The following is a 23,255-nucleotide window of genomic DNA, read 5'->3' on the forward strand; positions in this document are numbered from 1 at the left end:
ATTTTATTATATTAAAATATTTAATTTAAAATTTGGCCTCAGGCTTCAAAATGTGTTAGACCGACCCTGAAGGTGATAAATCATGATAGAGTTCAATTAATTAAATACCAAGCAAAAAGAGCGATATCATCCAAATATTTCAGAGATACATTTAGTAAAAAGGTATGGGTAGCATTAACAAAACACAATTTTGTTGAGTAATTTCTTGAGTTATTATGTAAGCTACATTTTATAGGGAGTTAAATATGAATGAAAAAGTAAGTTGAATTTTGTTAAACACTTTGTGTGATTTTTTTTGCTCCTTTGGTTCTGGATTGGACCATATTTTGATCTTATCAAGAAATCAAGTTTCTTGTGGTAATCTTCACTAAGGCTTATCATTCTTTCTTATTCATAGAAAGAGTGTGGTGTCCCATTTCTATCCCTTTCCATCAATTTCGTTATAAAACTTTTGTTGTTTCAATTCTGCCCAAAAGCAAATATTACTTGTAATTTCAATTTTTTCTATTCTATATTATCATTATAAATCACAAGTTCCACAACTATAACAAAGTAGGAGAAAAATGACCGCTTTACAAATCGGTTAGCTCGTGCATTGAAAAATTAATAATAAACATTTTAATATTTTATGGAGCAATTTCAAATTCTTTATTTTTTTGTGTCATTTGAAATTCTTTAAATTTAACTTGAATAAAATACTACATAAATTTAAATCGTTTTAACAATTCTCCAATTTTTATCCAAACAATAAATTTTGGTCAAATCATTTTCAATTCCCTCAGACGATTAATTTTTCCAGTAAAATACTTCATCCAAACACAGTCTAAAGTGCATGAAATATTCCTTTCCACTTTTACTATGTAAAGTGTGAATAGTTTTACCAAAATGTATCGTAATTTCATAACAAAAATTCTTAAGAGTGTGTTTGGATGAGGTAATTAGAAATTTTAAAAAAATTTAAAATTCAAAGCAATTTAAATGATTCAATTGAAATTCATTCATTTTTAAATTATTTTGTTTGAATGGAGTATTAAGATAATTCATTGTTAGATTTTTTGGGTCATTTATTATAAAATTTTAATTTTTGGACCAAATAAAAAAATTGAAAAACAGGGACCAGTTTGCAATTTTTAAAAATTTGAAGGACCAAATTGTAAATTTAAAAATTATTAAGGACCAATTTGCAATTTTTTTTAAATTTTGTGGTCAATTTGATAATTTTGAAAAATATGATGACCAATTTGCAAAATTTGAAGAAATTATAGTAAGAAATATATTCTATGGAGTATGAGAGGAATTTCAAATTTTTTTATTTTTGGTGCCATTTCAAAATGATTAAATTTAAGTTAGATAAAATACTCTATAAACTTTCATCATTTTAACAATTCTTCATTTTTATATCCAAACAATAAATTTTGTAGAAATCATTTTAAACCCTCAAAACATTACATTCCTTTATAAAAGTGCTTCATCCAAACACACTCTAAAAGCATTAAACAATCAAGAACGCTCGTACGTCAATAATACGTAAGTATATTTTGAGAAACCATAAATAAAAGTAACATAATATCTAACATCAAAATAAATGACGAGAAAAATTTGCACGGATACGAACATAAATCATGAGTGTTAGGAACAATCAATAAGAAAAAAGAAAATTTTAAATTTATTTAAAATTTAATTTCTTTTTTAATTGAATTCATGGGGAAATTGTGATTGAGTAGGAGAGAGAAACAAATATTTCTTATTTTTTAATTAATAAAAAATTGTGATTGGTTGTTTGTATAGCCACCTATTATGTTTGTGCTCATGCAAATATTTTTCATAAATGACTTCAAAAGGAGATATATATATATATATATATATATATATATATATATATATATATATATATATATATATATATATATATATTATAGATATGATTAGGAAATAATCTAACATATTTTCTTAACTGACAAGACTAAAGCTGTAAGGACTTTAAAAGAGGAATATCATACACTAAAGCTGTAAGGACTTCATCCATCCGAGTAAGGATGCACTCTATTTCCTAAAAAGAAATGGAGAGTCCATTACTATAGTTTTGTGTGCATAAAGTTAAATAAATAATAAATGAGTTTAATGATAGTGCACTGTCAGTGTAAAGAAGTATTACACAAACATCCTATCAGATTATTTTAAAGTGACAAATCATTTCAATATTTTAAAATTTAAAGGCTGACTTGGTAAGATACATGATTGTCATTGGTTGACAGTGTAAAAATAATTTACACTGTGAATGCACATCCCCTTTTCTCATAATAAATATGTGTCACATGTCTTAGAAATACGTATAATATACACACAAAACTATAATAATGAATAATAAATAGAGTTTAAGAAATGGAGTGAATCCTCGTTCTCATCATCCCTCCATGTATTTATTACATTTCTAATCAACCTATCCACTCGTTATGTTCCTTATTTTAAGTTGCTAGCTCAAAAAATGAATCATTAGACACAAGCGTAATTACTAAACAAAATAATTCTGACAAAAAAACAAATAAAGTGATTTGCCAAAACTCATTAATCCTATGATTTCTCAGGATGTTTTTGCCATTTTTGTTGCTTCTGAAATTTAAGTGGGGTGGTACAAATCTTTTGACATACTGCTCTCTGGTTACAACAAATGAATCACCATTGAGGTTGGGTCACATAGATGATGTTGTATAAGTCACCATTGAGGGAGGAATTGTTGATGTATGATCAACCGTGTTTTTTTCTTACCCATTTTTAGTTAAGTTTTTCTTAATGTATTTGTTTTGACTCCCTAAGAAAAGACGGAAGAAGCACAAAGAGTGCGAGCGAACAACAGTAACTTCTATTTTGCAATTTATGTCTTTGAATGTAAAAATGCTTGCTACCAAATTAGGAGCATAGGGACGTCGTTCATGCGCTGATTTAGAATTTCGAATAATTGATTCTGAGATTGCGAAAGGGTTTCAAAGTTAACTGAGGAAATGATTTTCTTTTAAAAAGGTTATTGAGCCACGAAAGTAAAAGATCTCCACGATTAGAACCCGATAATGCGCCCATGAAAATGGGCACTTCCACGAATTTTAGAATTTTGACATAATAAAAATTCTCGTTATGCGGCAAAACAATGTCAATTTGTCTAATAACTTTTAGCTAAACATCAAAACAATTTAACAGGTAATTTAATTTTGGTCTCTGATAATTTTTACTACTACGATATTCTTGTACGCCGGCAAAACAATGTTGATTTGTCTAATAGGCTAGTTTTTTGAAAGATCGATGGTTAGAATAACACAAATGGGTAAGTTTAATAACATGGCTGAAAGCTTCTGAAAAAATACAATCCTTCTTGTCAATGATATCCTTTGGCTATCAATTTCGCTTTGTATTAAGAGATTGTTCCATCAGAGTTGTATTTGGTTTGTATTTGGGAGGAGGAGGAGAAACAAGTTTCCATGTCTCAATTGTGAATAAGTGCATCATATTCTTCTTTCATAGCTTTGATGGATTTTGGTTCAACATTGAGACATGATAACAATGATGCAATAGATAAAAGAAAAAAGCACATTCTACATTCTGCACTCTATTTATCTCTTTTTGCTTGATTCTCTCAGACACACAGTAAAAAAAGACAGCAAAATGTAAAGACAACAACAAAACAATAGTAGTTTACAAAAAGAAACAAGACAATGTTTTACACGACATAATAGCAAACTGAACTTAGCAAGCAAAGTAAAAGTTTTTTTTCTTTAGTCTTCGAGAGATATCTTATATTAATCTTCACTCTCAATTTATACTTCCCTTGTCACCTTAATAAAGTTACATCACATGATTCAAATGACATGTTTTTTATTCAAACATTAAATTCTTCACTATATAGTAACATTGTTTTTGTAACATTACTAATTCAATTTATACCACATTTCATAAAATCTTAACTCTTGCCATTATGACATCGACTGGTGATCGTGAAAACATCTTACGCAACATTTCACCTAATGAAGTTAATGATAGTTATAAATTTAATAAAATTGTCACTCCAAAAAAATAGTTATAAATTTAATAAAATTGTCGTTAATCAAACTCAGTAAATTAGAACTTGAACTATTGAACTCATTTGAATTATAATTTTAAAACATTTATAATTTTATTATCTATTAAATTTTCACTTATTTCTAACACTTCATAAATATTTTTCAACGTGGTTGAAAATATATATTACATAGAGAATGAATTCTATCTATTGAATTCTCTTTAAAAAAAATAAATTGCAATATTTTTATTCACTCTAAAAAATAACACACACTATAAGACACCTATTCATTTTTATGAAAATGTGTATTTTAATTAATTATCTCTTAATTATAATTTATTAAAGTTTTTTAAAAATTATTTTCATACTTAAAAACGGATATCTCTATTTTTCAATCCATTCATTTATGTAGCTATTTAATTTTTTAAATATCAATTTAATACATAAAGAATAAAAGTCCTTTAATGGCTCTTTGCCATTCTTTTTTTTGTTTTTTTTTACGAAAACAATTATACAATTAAGTTTGTGCCTATTCTTTAGTTAGTAGTAGTATAAATAATAAGAATAGACGTTTAATAATTTTTTTTGGAAATGATAACCACTGTTCTTGGGGCACTTTTTAAGTGATTAAATTAGTAAGTTTTTAAAAAAATGCATAGTTAAGGAGCAAAACTCTCGATAAAACCGAACTAAACCGGACCACTTGATGCCAGAACTTGCCCCCGAACCGGACTAAACTGGTGGTATAAAGCCAAAAAAAAAAAAAAATCTCGATAAAACCAAACTAAAATTTTACAAGATATCTAAATAGTTTAACCTACATTGGATTCTAGAAATGAAATGAAGTTGTTACAGTAGGCCTTCATCACTCCAATTCAGTGGCTATTAGAAATTTATTACAAAGATATTAAGACATTCATGAATAGAAGAAATTTTGAGCTAATCAACTCAAATTTCTCTGTAAAAATAGCATCATAACAAATGAAAAAAAGCACTTAGCATCATAACAAATTAATGATGATTGCGTGATCTTGAAAAATTACTATTATTCTGAGACTGTTGCATGCATATGTCAGGAACAAACATAGGCCATAGCATTATCCGATGAATGCCGAGAAGCTGTAGGAGGTGAAGGGACTTGAGGAATTGTCCAACAAGAACATGGAATGCGGTCCTCGTACTCCATTTCCTCGTTGTTGGATCTTAAAACAGGAGAATCAGAATCCTCTAAGTTACCACTGTCAGCCTAGACAAAGTCATTGGAAAAAGAAGAGCAAATAAGCATACAACCATATAGTTTAAGATCAATTTATCCTGATAAGCACTTTAAGATAGCTTATAGAAACAGTTTATAGTTTATGTGAAAACAAACTGATTAATTTGATTTTAACATTTTTTATATAAAAAACTAGCTTATGCAAAGGCACTTATATGCTAAATGCTCATACTATAAACACTTAATTAAGTTGGTTATCCAAATAGGTTCCTATTTCACAATGCTGCTGAAAAGAGCTTAACAATAAGAAACAGGTTCCTATTTGATTGGAGATAATTGGAAAAACATCTTTATTGTTTTGAAATTACCAGGAAAAATGTTTTGGAAAAAGAAACAGCCCGACACCGAAGATCCCCCAATTAGATCAGAAAAATATCCTGTTGAGTATTTGCCACCAAATTATGAAACCTTTTATCAGTTTCTCAAGTCTGCATATGTACATACTCTTGGCCTTTTAGGAGTAGGTATGTTATCTTCTACACATTAGCGCAAATATTTTAACACGTACGATTAACTAACGAATTGATCATGTTACGATTACTGTTTCGTTTATAAGAGTTAAAGGACTTAAAGATTGCGAAAAAGAAGCATCAATGGAGTAGTCTGCTGTTGAAGGCGTTAACGAAACAAGGTATACATGTAGTTCTATCTGGGTTTCGATTTTGTGAAGTTCTATCTCAAATGAACTGTTAAGACCTTTTTAAGGGTGTAATTTGAATTGTCTGATTTCAGGTGGAGCCGGAAGCTCTGAAGATGTCATCATAGAGGAAACATCATTAACTTCGAGCCTCTTAACCAAGGATAGTGAAAAGGAAATCGACAAAAAGATGACACCGTTTTTGGTTTTACTTCTTAATGTTAAATTTCGTTCTAAGGGAGAACTTCGTATCCATGCTATGCTAGAGGACTAGTTGAATGAAGTTTATGACAAATGTATGATTTTAAAATTTAAATATCTTATCCTCTAATTTTAATTACTTTAGTAGTTTCGGGTTAAATTCAAATTGAGTTTTAGTTTAAAAAATAGTGAACTTTGACATCTAAATTCTTAAACATATTAAACTTTAGAAAGATACTCATATAATTCATCAATTCTATCATAATCTAGCTTTGCGCGTAAGCTTCCCTTCGAACGACGCATCAAACGGAGTCACGAAACTCTAGTTACAACGTGTTCTGCCCTCACTGCCAGTTTTCTTGCCTGGCCCTCGCCTGACGACACAGTGGCGAATTCCTCGCCTGGAGCTCGCTAGACGAAATTCGCGATTCCATCCCTCTCGTTGCTTCATTCGCCCGGCTAAGCATTGATGAAATCCTCGTCTCATGATCGCTCAGCGAATTTGCGTGAGCTAGCAATCTCCCAGGTGTGATTCGTTTCTGTCTCAGACTTCCAAGTCCCCTCGCCTCGAGCTCGCCCGGTGAAGCATTGGCAAAATTCTCGCCTGACGCTCGCCTCTAGCTCACCCGGCGAATTTTCGCGATTAGAAACCTTTCAGGTGCGATTCGCTACAGTTCCCGATCATTCCAAGGTCAATTTTCAGGCATCATACTCATCCAACATGCATCATAATCATTATAATTCGAGATTTAACTGTAGCACATCAACATATACATATTGGATTTAGATCATGGCATATTAATCATTCTGTCAAAACAAATAAAGTGATTTGCTAAAACTCATTAATACTGTGATTACTATTATAATCTCAAACTTGAAGCTTAAGTCAATTGCATTCTCACCTTCAACACAAACAGAACATCACAAACAAACCATCAAACAAAATCAAAAACATTAAATAAGCTCTTGATTATAAACTGTCACCTTTATCAGTTGCGATTGACACCTTAGTTAAAATAACTGTCACCTTTAAAGTAAAGAGAAAACTATGGCGAAAGTGTTTCAGAGTCAACTAAGGAAATGATTTTCTTTTATAAAGGTTCTGAACGCACAAATTGAGCCGCAAAAGTAGAAGATATGTGCTGTTAGAACCGATAATGAGCCGACGAAAATAGGCACTGCCACTAGTTTTAGAATTTTCTACATAATAAAAATTGTCGTTATGACCATTGTGAGTAAAGTTGGTTGATAGGAATAAAGTTCTCAGACTCTTTTGCTTTGAATTATGATTAAAAAGTTCAAAATTATTCTCATATTCAAAACCCAAAGAATTGATCGTTTTAGCTAAACATCAAAACAATTGATCCCGTAATTCAATTTTGGTCTCTTGTGATAAATTTTACTACTACGATATGGTCGTACGTGTGTCGATTTGTCTAATAGGCTAGGTCGGATATGAGCTGAATAATGATACATTTACGATTTTCGTATACACATTTCACATTTCAGAAGATCATAATGATGTTTTGTCCAAAAGAAAAAAGAAAATGATAATAATGCCCATTACATTCTGCACTCTCTTTATCTCTTTTTGCTTGATTCTCTCAGACACACAGTAAAAAAGACAGCAAAATGTAAAGACAGCAACAAAACAATAGTAGTTTACAAAAAGAAACAAGACAACCAAAACATGTTTTACACGACATAATAGCAAACTGAAATTAGCAAGCAAAGTAAAAGTTTTTTTCTCTTTAGTCTTCGAGAGATATCTTATATTAATCTTCACTCTCAATTTATACTTCCCTTGTCACCTTAATAAAGTTACATCACATGATTCACATGACATGTTTTTTATTCAAGTATTAGATTCTTCACTATATAGTAACAGTGTTTTTGTAACATTACTAATTCAATTATAACACATTTCATAAAATCTTAACTCTTGCCATTATGACATTGATTGTTGATCGTGACAACATCTTACGCAACATTTCACCTAATGAAGTTAATGATTTTCTCGGCGAATACACGTGGGAAGGGAAATGGGAACATGTTATAATGTTATATTACGAATTTCCCGAACAAGCTCATACAGCAATTATCTCTGAAGCAGACGGTACTGCATTACATGTAGCGATAGATTTAGACGAAGAAACCGTCGTTAAAGAGCTTGTGAATGCAATTTTGTTGCACCATATCGAAAAGAGTCAGAGTCAGAGAGTTGAAGCTTTGGAAATGGTGAATGAACGCGGTGATCAGAGTCAGAGTCAGAGAGTTGATGCTTTGGAAATGGAGAATGAACGCAGTGATCAGAAGAGTCAGAGAGTTGAAGCTTTGGAAATGGTGAATGAACGCGGGGATACACCGTTGCATTTTGCAGCGTCGAGAGGTTTTGCAACATTATGTAAGTGTATTATTGGAAGAAATAAGGAGAGAATATATTTGTTGAGTCGTAAAAATAAACACGGCGAGACACCTCTTTTTCAAGCTGCTGTTAATTGGAGAAAACGAACTTTTGCTTATCTTGCTGATATTTCTAAAGAAACAGTCACTTTGCAAGATCTTGTTAGAGACGATGGTGATAGTATTCTTCACACCGCTATCCGAGGAGAATATTTCGGTAAATTATACTCCTTCTGATCTTTTTAGTGTTATTTACACATGCTAAAGAAACCGATAAATTTTATTTCTTCTGATGAAATAGATTTAGCTGTGATAATCGTACAACGCTACAATTTTCTAAGCGCGCATTTGAACAATGAGGACTCAACTCCTCTCAAAGTTCTTGCAACTAGACCTTCCGCGTTCAAAAGTGCAAGCAACCTTTCGTGGTATAAACGAATCCTATACCATTGTAAGTTGTAACATATTGATATTATATGACTGAAATGTACTATATAGAATATGTTCTGAGTTTGAATTTTTGTCTGTTACAAAACTAGGTATACTAGTGGAACCACTGGATGTGGAGAGAACAATGAGATCGAATTTGAGAAAGATGGAGGATCGTCCCGATTGTAATAAGATGAAGTTTCCACAGAACTATTCAGCTTTATATGATTTTGTTTCTATATGGATATGTGCCACAATATTTGGTATGTGATTTATGGATTTTCATGCCATTAGTCCTTTTTTTATCCTCAAGTGTTTTTGCTATATTTGAATGGAGATAATTGCAAAAACATCTTTGTTGTTTTGAATTTACCAGGAAAAACATTTTGGAAAAAGAAACGGCCCGACGCTGAAGATCCACCAAACCCGCTTATATCAGAAAAATATCCTGTTGGGAATTTGCCACCAAATTATGAAACATTTCATCAATTTGTCAAGTCTGCATATGTACATACTCTTGGTCTATCAGGAGTAGGTATGTTATCTTCTACACATTAGCGAAAACAATTTAGCACATACGATTAACTAACGGATTGATCGTGTTACGATTAATGTTTCGTTTATAAGAGTTAAAGGACGTAAAGATTGCGAAAAAAAAGCATCAATGGAGTAGTCAGCTGTTGAAGGCATTAATGGAAAGACCTTATGCGGCATTCACGGGAAGTGGAGGACGACCACCGGATGCGGAAATTGATCTTGACGTGTTTAATGCTCTTCCCCGAATGAAACAAGGTATAGATGTAGTTTTATCTGGATTTCGATTTTGTGAAGTTTGATCTCGAATGAACTGTTAAGACCTTTTTAAGGGTGTAATTTGATCTGTCTGATTTCAGGTGGAGCCGGAAGTTCTAAAGATGAACAAAAGGAAACATCATCAACTTCGAGCGAAATAAAGAAGGATAGTGAAAAGGAAACATCATCAACTTCGAGCGAAGAAAAGAAGGATAGTGAAAAGGAAAGCGAAAAAAAGAAGGAAATTGAAAAGGAAATCGACAAAAAGATGACACCGTTTTTGGTTGCAGCAAAAAATGGAATAGTTGAAGTAGTGAAAGAAATTCTACTCAAAATACCAAGTGCTATTCATAACACTAACCCAAGCAAAGAAAATGTATTGCTTGTTGCAGTGAAGTATAGGCAGCCCCTTATCGTCGAGACACTGAAAGAGTATAAGCATTCAAAACCAGAACTATGGAATAACTTGATTCTTGCAATGGATGAAGACGAGAATACAGTATTGCATTTGGCAGCTAAGGCATTAGGTGATGATAAACCATGGCAGATTGCTGGTTCTGCATTGCAGATGATGTGGGATATAAAATGGTTTCAGTATGTCAAAAGCCTTGTACCGCCGCACTTCTATTTCAAAAGCAACAAAGAAGACAAAACTTCAGGAGAAATCTTCAAGCAATCGCACAAGGAACTTATAAAAGACAGTAGCGAATGGCTAAAAGACACGTCTGAATCCTGCTCGGTCGTAGCTGCTCTCGTAGCAGGAGTTTCATTCGCCACAGCAAGCGCTGTGCCTGGCGGAACAACAGATGAAGGTAGGCCTATATTAGAAGGAAAGCCTGCGTTCGATGTCTTTGCCATTTCTTCACTTATCGGTCTTTGTTTCTCTGTCACTGGACTCATCATGTTTCTTTCTATTCTCACTTCGCGAAAACAGGCCAAAGATTTTCGTCGTGATTTGCCATCAAAACTTCTTATTGGGTTGAGTTCTCTTTTCGTGTCCATTGCTTCTATGTTTGTTTCGTTCTGCACTGGCCATTTTTTTCTGCTAAGCCATAACTTTAAATCGATTTTGTTCCCGATTTATGCAGCTACTTGTTTACCTGTGACTTTCTATGCCGTTGCGCAGTTTCCTCTATACTTTGATCTTTTGACAGCTATTTTAACTAAGGTGCCAATGGCAACTGATAAAGGTGACGGTTTATGATCATGAGCTTCTATATGTAATGCTTTTGATTTGAGTTTTTGGTTTGTATTTTCTTTTGCTGGTGATGTTTTGTGTGTGTTGAGAATGTAATTGATTTAAGCTGAATTTCGAGGATGTAACAGCAATCACAATATGAATGAGAGTAACAGGATGTTTTTCGTGTGCATTTCATTGCGTAATCATGTTTATTATATACAACGGTAATCTTTTAATTAATGAGATTGTTTTGCGAAATAATTATAAATGAATATATTCTAAATGTAAAAGATATATATATATATATATATATATATATATATATATATATATATATATATATATATATATATATATATTATAATACATCAGTGTAGTCGAAACTGGAGATTGGTGGATGTTGATACCAATCAAAGAGGCGTAGTGGAAAGTGAAGATGTTGACTATTTTGTATTGTGAAGGACTTGTAACACATGAACTTGATTTGTGTCTATAGTAAAAAGGCCACACATCACTTTGTATTAAATTATATATATAAGTAAAATATGGGGAGTATAAGTGAAAATAAAAAAGAGATTTAACTAAAGTAATTCAGATTTGTTACTTTCAGCAACACAATACTTCCATAGAAGTACTACTATTATTTAATATTGATGATTTATGTTTTGATACTGATAAATTAAATTTGTTTTATAAAATAATGCTTTTATAATTGATACGTAAATTGTCTGAATATGTTTTGGTTAAAATAATTTCTTATAGACATATTAATGATAAAGGATGAATTGATAATTGATAATTTGGTTTATGAATTTTGTTGATTATCAAAAAAGATTAAATTAGTTAAAGTTTATAATTTCAAATCATACAATTGAATTATGATTTATATATTATGTGAATTGTTTGTGTTCGATAAAATTTATTATTATAAAGACATATAAAAATCATCTGAAAATGGATCACGACTTTTGAGTCTAATGTAACAATGAATTATAAGTTGTGAAATTTTGAGAACCTCATCGCGAAGGATATGGAATTCAAGATTCACACAAATAAAGAACTTCGTGAGGAACACGCAGAGCCGGTCCAATCAACGCGGAGGCCCTGTTCTAATTTTAAAAATGGGCCCAAATTTAAAATATGAATATAATTATAATAATTAAAAAAGACACATAAAAATTACATTTATGTATTAATCAATAATATATTTAATTATAATTAATTTGAGTTTTGATTTATCTCAATTTTTGTATGTATTAAGTTTTTATTTTAGCATTTTTTTATTTATTAGATTTTTATTATAACATTTTATTTATTTCGATTAATATTTATAAAAAAAATTAGACTTCTTAAAATTTTGGGGCCTCTCAAAATTTGGGGCCCTGTGCTGCAGCACTTCTTGCACATGCACGGGGCCGGCCCTGGGAACACGGAATGTTGAAACACCAACCAAAAGTTCTTCACTGATTGTTGAAATATCTCGAACTAAGGATAAGCTAAATGGATGTCAAAACGACATTCCTAAATAGAGATCTCGATAAGGAGATTTACATGAAGCAACCATAAGGTTATGTGCTTCCTGGTAATAAAAAAAATTGTGTGGAAGCTTGTCAAATCCTTGTGTGGATTAAAACAAGCATCGAAACAATGACATAAAAGAGTTTGTCATCATCAAAAAGGGGGAGATTGTGAAGAATATATCTTATATTTAGTTTTGATGAAGACAAAGGTTATCAAAGAAGAAAAGGATCAAAAGTGTCATGCACATCAATGATGTAGTTGATCAAGAAGGTTGAACATAGAAGTTCAAGAGAAGATTTGAAAGAAGTGAACATAACTAAGGTACTCATTGCAATTCATACTATTTATTTTAAATTGCTCATAATTTTATCTCTCACTTCATCTAAAAACCTTCTTGCATCATCATGCATGATTATCTTAAAACCTTCTTCATATAATTTTTGTGATAAATGTTTGTACACAAAGTTGTGTAAGAATATTGTGATATTCCTTTATCTCTATGTTGATTACATGTTGATCATTATCGAATAGATGAATGGAATCTTAGAAACAAAGAGGTTTCTAACTTCCACAACCAAGATGAAAATCTTGAAATAGTGGACACTCTTTTCGATCAAAGTAAAGCGAAAGAGTGGGGGTTTAAAACATAGTCAAACACACTATATTGAGAAAACTTCCACATTCAAGATGAAAGATCTTGGAAAAATTGACACTCTTTTTTTTTGGGATCAAAGTAATGCGAAAATAGTGGGGGTTATGAACTTAGTCAAATACACTTTGTTGAGAAAGTTCTTGATAAGTTCAAACTGTCACGTTTCAAAAAGTGAATATTCAATTTGATCTTAGTGTCAAAATGATGATGGAAGAGCAATTGGCTATATTAGAATACACAGGTGAAATTGGTTTTCTAATGCAATGTACTATATGCGATATAGCAGTTGCAAATAGTAAATGAGTAGATTTACTAACAATTCAAATGGTGAGCATTCGAAGGACATCACAAGGATTTTGATTATCTTTTAAAACCAAATCTTGACCTCCATTATGGTAGGTTTCCTGCCATATTAGAAGGATATACCAACATGAGTTGGATATCGAGTGTTGGAGATCATATATTTACAACTAAGTGGATATTTACACTAGTTGGGGGTGAGATTTCTTAGAAGAGCAAGAAACAAGCATGCATCACTCTCTTGACCATGAAGCCATAGTATCTGGATATCGCTTCCACTGGTCAAAGAAGTTGAATGATTGAGGGACCTTATGTTAGAAGTTCCATTGGCTATAGACAATGTTTCAAAGGTGTTAACATAATATGGCAGTTAAGCCAATTTAGCATGAGTATTCACATAAGTGTAAAATGAAAAGTCTGGTTACTGAGGCCTTAGACATTCTTTTGTAAGAAAATTGATTAAAGATGTAATCATTTCATTCACATATATACGATCGATCTGTAATTTGAATGATTCATTTACTAAACTACTGGTCAGGGATTTAGTAAAGACAACCTCGAGAGGTGTGAGGTTGAAACTCCTTGAATAAGTGTTCCGACAATGATAGCAACCCAATCTGAAGTTAATACATCTTAACCTAAGATTCAATGGGTAACAACAAGTCGTTGATTTGGAAGTTGAAGCAACATTTTGTGACAATGTTGACTATTACATAATTGAGGGTTGAGTTTTTCAAAACTCTTAATGAAATTCTATATCGAGAAGGATATGTATCTCAGGAAATAGATACAAACTGAACTTCACCTATATGAATTTAAAGACGGTGTCGTCTTAAGGTGATAGTTGGAGTTTCTCTCATGAAAAATTCATGAAAAATAGGAAAAGCACATGGCCATAAATAGTTCTAGGCGAGATATGTAGGTGAAGAACCTTTAAAGAGTGTGTGTATAGTAACGCCGGTCTGATCACATGGGATAACGGTTCAAAGCATAGTTACCTAACGTTCCGATTAGGCTTTGCGTTGTCTTTACTAAGGTTAAGTTCAAATCGAAAGATACCTAACTGTATTAACACTTTTTTGCTTTATATATTCTGGAGTTAGACTTGTCATTATTAGAACAAGTGGGGGATTGTTGAAAATTATTAATAATAATTAATAATATGAGTGTGTTCCAAAATGACAAGTAAAATATGCTATGATTTGAATTTTGAATTCAGAGAGTGGCAACTCTTCATAAAATGCTGCAGAATAAAACCATGCAACCGTTGGTGAACCATGTTGTGGGCCAAAAGTCATAACTCTTGGAAAAGAAATTGTTTCACCAAGGGTCGCTACCTTGTGAAACAATATCATCATGGCTTATAAAAGCATAATTTCGAATTCAGAATTCTCAATCACAAAAAATCGAAAAATCCTCTAGAATAAATTCCAAACACTCTTCGCTACATTCGAGTTTTCACTCGTCTTGTGCAGACTCGAGAAAGCTGAATTATCCTAGGTATTCCTGCGTAGAAACTCCAAGACAAATTCGGAGTGATTAAAATACTATAAGGAAAGTGTTCCGTACACGATTCTAGCTTCGATTCCATTCGGTTTAAATTAATTTTCTAACAACAACCCTTACATCTCACCCAACAAAAAATCGAGATATAATTTCAATACATGCTACGTTAATTTTTTTCAAAAAAATACCATACATTCTCTCGGTTTTAATATATATCCGAGGGATAAAATAATTAAGGGTAAATGCTTCGAATCTCGGCAACTGCAATTTTTGTTTTTATTTCTTTAAAAGTAACGCATTTCTTTTTTATTTAATTATTAAATATTTTATCCCATCGGTTTCTCAATTAACCTAGGGGTAAGATATCCCGGTTTTACTATAAAAGGATTCATTCATTAAATTTTATCCTAAACTTAATTCACATGATCAGCCGCTCCATACTCGTAAACATCATTCTCTGGGATGAATTGTAAAACAAAAAAAAATTGGTTTTGTGTTGTTGTTTTTCTTACACCAACTTTTAACAAATCATTTTTCGTGTTCTTGCAATCTTTATCAGATACTGGTGTTGTTTTTATTGTTGTTGTTGTCGTCGTTGTTGTTTTCATCTTTTGTCAATGTTTAATGTAAAAGAAAATATATTTTATTTTTGAATAACTTTCTAATGTTGTCAATCAAAGAATACATTATATAATATATATTACTTTCTTTAATTGACAACATTGAGAAATTTATTCTTAATCATATTACAATGTTGTTTAGAATATAGTCCTTTGTATGACTATTGCAGCAAATAAAGAAATTGGTAAATGAAAAAAAATTAAAAAAGAAAACATGTTACTTTACTTTTTTTTCATTCTCTATTTTGTTGATAATCTATTACCTCTGTGTTTTTAGAAATAGAGGGTAAAAGTAGCTATTTATTGTATTTTTATTTTATAAGTTTTTTTACTTTAGTTTTCTAATAACTGAGGGTTAAAGTAACACCTTTAAATATGTGTTTATTGAGTTTTTTTTTGGTTCTTTGATAAGTTCCAAAATGTTGTTATTTTGAGTATATAATTGTGGCACTTATCGATTCTATTCATTCCGTTTTTGTAATAAAATCCCCACTTTTGTGTATATATTCACATTATTTAGTTTTCATATGTTTTATATACCGTTTAATAGTTTTTCCTTTGTTTTTATAGGTATTCATGCTTATTGGAGCCTCGAGGAATAAAGTGTCGAAGGCACGGCTCCGATTGCGCGATTTTGGATCAAATAAGCAAGATTTGTGCAGAGAGGTCCGCTTAGCGGCGTCTAAGCGCGCTTTCCAATGGCGAACCAATTTTCCTGGCCGCTAAGCGGAGCCCTGTTTACTGTTCTAGATATTTTTGTAATACGTGTAGTCCGCTCAGCGAGGTTTGGCCGCTAAGCGGCCGTAGCAGAAATTGTGTTTATATTTCTTCATTTGTAACATTTCTAGGGTATGGTTTTGGGAAAGTTTTAGTTCCAACTCCATCATTTTCATTCTTAGATCAAGATTAGCTTAGAAAACAACACCGGGTCATGCACTTGGAAGATCGGAGGTGGATTTCTCATCAACCGGAGCTGACAACCCGCGAGATGTTTGGTTTATCTCTTCTATTCTTTGTGTATTTCTTTTGTGTTGGGTTTGTTTGTATATTTACTCGAATCATATGTATATTTACCGATTATAATGTTATGTTTAACTTGCTTTACAAATCTGTGTTAATTGTTGTTCTGGATTTTTGCTCTATGCTGGGGATTTGGGTTGCTTTAGAGATAAACTTCTTGAATCCTTATCTAGGATGATAATCTGTTGGTTCTGAACTCTAGAGATAGATTTAGAGCTAGCATTCACTGTGGGTATCCGTACTTAATGCTTTCGTGTTTGAGCGGCGCGCAAGAGATCGCCGACGCGAGAACACGGATGTTCTCGCGACTTCGCGTTAGAGATAACCTTAGTTGTGAGATGATCTCGTTTGTGCTCCAGAGATGGACGCTTATGTGAAAGATACGTGATGACATAGATGAGTATCGTAGGTTGAGTATAACGGGTTGGTAAGTGTATGTTTGTGAAGAGTGAATATATTTACATTCTTGATAAGTTATTTCTCTTCTAAGAATGTGTTTATTCTTTTCCTGTCTATATCTTTGTTTATCTTTTGTTCATTCAAACCCGAGCTCGAAACCATAGAAACTATTGAATGGCATCTCTCCATCTCTGTGGACGATAATTCCCGGATCAATATTTCCAAATCTTTTTTTTGTTGCTTGCCCTATACTGCATTCAACATTCTTAAACAAATATATGGCATCCATTTATTGAGTATCAACGATCAAGACACTGCCAGCACATTAATCCACGAGCAATATTAGTGATCTGTGTGAAACATAAAAAACGGTTATTTAAAAGGCTAATGTCATATTATACATTTGAATCACAAACATTTTGAATATCAAACATTATTAATAAAAGAATTTTTCATGAAAACATTGAAACTTAAAGAAGTTTGGAAAAGCTCACTGTAATAGATTGCAATAGCAGAAAAATATTTTGGTTCAAGGTTTGTTTTCTTACATAATCTCTTATCATGTAACTAAATATTTATTTTATTTATCTAACCCTTTTTTGTTTTATATTAGAAATAAATGCATGCAATATCCAACATTTGATCCTCTCCAAAATTCAATGAAACAAAAATTCAATATTTAATTTTCACTGACAGTGATGATAATGAATCCGATTCAAATTTTGTTATAAATTTTTACTTGTAGATTGATAAATAATATTAATAATCTGATCACTAATATATAGATTGATTTAGAAATAATAAGAAACGAGTCATTTGAAAAGAAAAAAAAAAAGAAGTTAAAACTACATGAGCTAGGATTCGAAGCATGATCCGTGGGCCACTTTTCCTATTGGTTGGTACCCACAATCGATGGAATAGATTTATTTAGAAATAAAAGAAATACGAAAGGAGCAACTTGAAAAATAAATAAAAGTTAAAACTACAAAAGCTAGGATTTGAAGCGTGATCCATAATCTAATTTTATTATCGGTTGGATACCACAATCGAGGGAATAAAAGTTAAAATTGTGTGCCCGGTGATTGTACATCGGTTGTTTGTTGGCTTGAGGTAAAAGTTTTGTCATAAAATATGCTATTTGTTGTAGTGTCTATAGAAATAGTTACATGTTGTTCAGATAAACTCAACATCCTAGAATTCATATTTATTACACAAAAATTTCATAGGTTTGAATCACGATTCTATCTAAAATCTATACTATTCTATAGTCCTAACTCCTATAACTTCTCTCATTAATTTTTCCTCCAAAATCTCAATTAATAAATAATATTAATAATAATAAATCTATCTATCTATACTATTCTATAGTCCTATAACTTCTCTCACTAATTTTCCCTCCAAAATCTCAATTAATAAATAATATTAATAATAATAAATAAATAATAAATTAATTAAATAATAATAATAAACTAATTTTCCTTCAAAATATCAATTAATAAATAATTTTAATAATAATGAATAATATTAATAATGATAAATAATAAATTAAATAATAATAATAATATCAATCAATTAATAAATAATATTATTAATAATAAATAATAAATTAATTAAATAATAATAATCTCTCTCCCTGCTATAAATAATAATATTAATATAGAGAATAGTAAATAATATCTAACTTTGATAACAATATTTGATAAATAATAATATTAATATATAAAATTCTGAATAATATTTTATTTAACCATAATAATAATAATTAATTTTTTTCCATATATTAGTTTTTTTTTTCATTGTCTCTACTAATCACAATTTCATTAACTCATTTTATTAGACATTATATCATATAAAATATAACTAATTTTATTATGTCTCTGTAAAAAATATTTGTACTATCACCATTTGAACCTATGAGTTATAGAAACAGCAAATAGCATGTGATTTATTAAAACTAGAGCATCAACAACGCACTGCTCATTATCTGTACTATCACCATTTGAACCTATGATTTATAGAAAGAGCAAAGAGCATGTGATTTATTAAAACTAGAGCATCAACAACGCACTACTCATCGTGAATATTTACTCAAACTTTGAGTATCAACATCATAATTCATCATGAGACTGATCCACCAAGGAGGTACAAAACTTTTACCACAAAGCACTCAGCAGAAAACTCAGACAGAGCAAGGTTGTTAAAATCTCGATTTAAATCTAAACTCTATAGATTTCACGTTTTTAGGTCATCATTTCGTGTTAAAGCGCAGGTAAAGACCGTTTTAAGTAAATTCGTATTCTGGAACAATTTTAAGTGATTTAAATCATTCTGAAATCGATGAAATCATGTAAAATCATTGAATTTTACTCTTTGACCTGATTTAACTTTTGTTTTGTCAAAATTTATAAATCACATTTTATATTTTGGCCCATCAAAGTTTCTCTATGAATTTTTAATTTTATTCACATTCATATCTTGGTTATAATATTAAAGAATCTTTAACATTTGGAGATGAATTTAATCAAGTCGACTATGAATATTCTACTGAAGATGATGTTGTAGAAGGATTGAACTTTTGATTAAGCTGAAGATGAAGATGAAAAGATTTGTTTTTTTGAACTTGAAAAACTTATCCTTTGTATTATTCTCTTTACTCTTATACTAATATTATACCTTTTTATTTTCTTCTTATTTTATTAATGTTTATTGATTTTTGATTTTTTTTTTAAATACACACTTTAAAATATCACAAATTGTATGTAGAGGGTTTCTATTCTTTGTTGTTTTTATTATTCTCACATTCTTTATATTATCCAATATTATAACACATCACTTTCTTCTAGTTTTTTTCTTCTTGATGGTTTTATTGGTAGATATAAAGTTTGAATGAATCATCACAAAAACATTTATTTTACAAAATATTTTGTTGAAGAAATTGAATTGTGGTAGAAAGTGAGTTAGAAGATGAATTGATATAACTTTTGTTATAATAATTTTATTCTCATCATCCAATATTATAACATTCCGGTTTTAAGAATTATCTAACGGCAGTCTTCCACTTTCAAATATAAACACAAGTTAATTAAAAAATTGACCAATGCAATGCTTACATAGGAAATATTTTTTTATAAAGAGAACAATGTCACAATAATTTTTTTTTTTTGACTTTGAGATATGCTCATAAATTTTACCTTTCATCTAAATGCTATAATTTCCAATACATAACCTATCTAAGTATGCTCAAATTTCATTTTATTGAAATTTATTTCATTAAGCTCTACAAATTTTATTATTTTGCCATTTAATTTTTTTCTCCCATTAAAAATAAATGTGTATATATGTCGTTTATTTCATTTATATATTTATTGATTTAATATCAATACAATCAATTTATATTTTAAATTAAAAATATAATTATTATAAAAAACACATATATTATATTTTAAATAGAATTATTTAAAATAATAATTTTTAACGAAAATATACCTGTGCATAGCATGGGTGAACGTCTAGTTTAATGTAAATCCCTTAAGTCTGATTTGCTTAAGACATTCAACAAAGAAATGATCATAAGAAATCATTGGTTCAATAACAAATAACAAGTCAAGCTTTTGTCGATCACAAAGACTTTAATAGCCAACCTAATATCAAGGATTCCTTCTCCTCTAGCATTCCAATAAATGACTTTCATTGAGTGGTGTTATGTTTACCCGACATGGCTCAGGTATATATTTCTATTCTAGACTGAGTAAGTTTATATCTTCCCCTACCATTTTTATTGGCTAAAGTAAATTCTTCATGTTCTGGCTCAAGAAAATTGTTTTCATCATCCCAAAGGTTGCTATTCTTCTCCAAATGCAAATCATGACCAGGATCTCTCACCGAATTATTATCATATTTTTCATAACCACAAGATTAGGACCAGTCATCTCTTTCTCAATCACCAAATTCCCATTCAAATTATTAACAGTCTCTACTACTATTCCGTCTTCATTTAGAGAGATTTTTTTTTTTTATAAATGCTCATCATTATCATTAACCTCATTCTCTGTCTGGCCACAAGTCATCATTTTCGATGTCTTTCTCAAGAGTGTGATTTCCTGCCTTATTCAAATCTACAGAGTCATTATTCAATATGTCATTCACTACGAGATTTACATATTCATCATTCTCTATTATTCACACTGTCATTAACTGGTATAGTCTGTTTGAACTTTTTAGGTGTATCTTGTAGATTCTTTAATCAACGGCTTCTCAAAATTCTTTCATTTTAACTTCCAACATTTAGCAATACTATGACCAACACACTCACACAATGATCATAGAAAAGACGTAAATTCTTGAATTCTAATCCAAAAAAGAATACATAATCCTCTCGTTCCAGCAAAATACGATCATAAATAGTATATAACATGTTGAGGTCTATATGCACACACACAAAATTCCCCCAAAGTTTTTTTTTTTGTAAGCTAATCAATTGATAAAGAAGTGTCATTACTAGAACAAATTGCAAATAAAATAGTTGTTTTTCAGTAATTTAATGGCATACCATGCATCATAAGTCACAATTGAGCACATGTAATCTTCAACTTTTCGGGTCTAAAATGTGGCGTCCATGCAGACAAACGCAGGAACAATTGTTTAATATCCCTTGATTTGAATGAAAATTCAAAATAGCAATGTCCCAAAGGAGTTAAATTCTAATTTGTCACTGGACTTCATAATATCATGAGTTCGTCACATAATTCTGGTGCTTTCAATGATACATTACGTTTACTAGTGATCAGTCTCTCATATAAATTATTTGTGTAATGTTCGAGTCCTATTTTGTAAGTCTCTTCAAGTTTCTTGATTGGGAAACGATTACCTTTGAAGTAAGGCTTGTCAAAAATAAACAATGATATGTCAAACGCATTTTGTAGAGTTTGTGCAAAAGATTTATTTTGTGCTTGGAGTCGAAATGGAGACATATAAGTCATTTGAGGAATACGAGCCATCCACAAAAGGTATCCATGTCGATGGTCTGCTCCGGAAGGGCTTATGTCGATTGGGTTTTCTTTCAAACTCTAGAAAAGCATCGCCAAAAAATTGGTGCAGCACGAACACAATATCTCCTGTCTCAAACTCTGTTTTCACGATCCGAACAGTGAAAAAGTGTGACGTTATGTCATAAAAACCATGATATTAACTAACTTTATTAAAATGAATTAAATTTAAAACTAATAATATTTGTCACATAGATGGATGCCAATTTGATTTTAAAAAGATAAAAACATCCAACTTGCACTGACATGTCATAAAAATAGTTAATTAATTTTAATAAGGGATCAAAATAAGGAAACTTCCACTGAAATCAATATGTTTCTTCAAAAACTATTTCTAAATCGGTCAAAATAACATAAGGTGAATTGTATATTAATCTTAACACATGTTAATTTGTTTTCAAACATACTAAATAAATATTGCACATTTCCAACCATGATAAGTGATAAGAAAACAACATGAACTTCATCATTAGCACAAAGACCTAAACTATGTCTCCATTGTTATTATTATTATGACCATAAAATATCACTTTCCTTGACTAAACTAAAATGTATATCAAATTCAAATTTGCAAGTTCTAACCAAACCAGTTATTCCAAATCTAGCTGAAATACTATTTGAAAAGAATATGCATTCCATCACTCACCCATTCTTTAGAAGCTTGAGGCATTCCGTACATGGAAGCATGTGAGTAATTAAGAACAGACAAATAAGAAATATGTGTCCCACTTTTCTTCAATGCACGAATGCTATTACTTTTGGAAGTGCATGAAGTTTCTACAAGCTCCTTCCTAGAAGCTACTACCTTTAAATGACATGACCAAGAATTCTATGTCACAAACACATAAGAGAAGAGAAAAGTAAATTCAAAAATTGATAGATGTGTTGGAAACCACTGAACTTAAAATTGACACTAAACAAAAGAATTATTTTAATTAAATAGAATAAAATTTACAATATCAATCAAACTTTATCCTATTAAAGGTATATTTGATTTTATTTTTAGAAGATGCAAAAATAATTCTAAAGATGTAAAATAAAGTTTTGAGTGATTTTAAGGTGTTTGATTCTATTAAAATACAATTGATTTTGTCTTTAAAATTAATTATATTTGAAGTTAAAAAATTTTATTTTTGAATTTAAACATGATTTTTATATTGAAATTTATCGTTTCTTAGTATTAGTCTTTTTGTTTTCAAAGCAAACTAAAATTGTATTAAATAAAC

General features: G+C 30.5%; 1 protein-coding gene across 1 annotated transcript; it reads left to right on the forward strand.

Moving 5' to 3' along the window:
* Positions 1–8,103: 8,103 nt before the first annotated feature.
* LOC131617910 (uncharacterized) lies at positions 8,104–11,149 on the forward strand. The gene is made up of 6 exons (XM_058889177.1): positions 8,104–8,782; positions 8,867–9,016; positions 9,105–9,257; positions 9,371–9,529; positions 9,622–9,786; positions 9,888–11,149. The coding sequence occupies exons 1-6, from the start codon at positions 8,113–8,115 to the stop codon at positions 10,988–10,990; spliced, it is 2,400 nt and encodes a 799-aa protein (XP_058745160.1). The 5' UTR covers positions 8,104–8,112; the 3' UTR covers positions 10,991–11,149.
* The last annotated feature ends 12,106 nt before the right edge of the window (positions 11,150–23,255 follow it).

The sequence above is a fragment of the Vicia villosa genome, linkage group LG7, assembly GCF_029867415.1.
Source record: "Vicia villosa cultivar HV-30 ecotype Madison, WI linkage group LG7, Vvil1.0, whole genome shotgun sequence".
In the NCBI taxonomy this organism is placed as follows: domain Eukaryota; kingdom Viridiplantae; phylum Streptophyta; class Magnoliopsida; order Fabales; family Fabaceae; genus Vicia; species Vicia villosa.

What these genes read in the sequence shown, in the direction of transcription:
- LOC131617910 (XM_058889177.1), top strand. Translation starts at nt 8,113, where the DNA reads ATGACATTGATTGTTGATCGTGACAACATCTTACGCAACATTTCACCT. An exon ending in TATCCGAGGAGAATATTTCG is followed by an intron (nt 8,783 to 8,866) that starts GTAAATTATACT and finishes CTGATGAAATAG; the next exon opens with ATTTAGCTGTGATAATCGTA. An exon ending in TAAACGAATCCTATACCATT is followed by an intron (nt 9,017 to 9,104) that starts GTAAGTTGTAAC and finishes TTACAAAACTAG; the next exon opens with GTATACTAGTGGAACCACTG.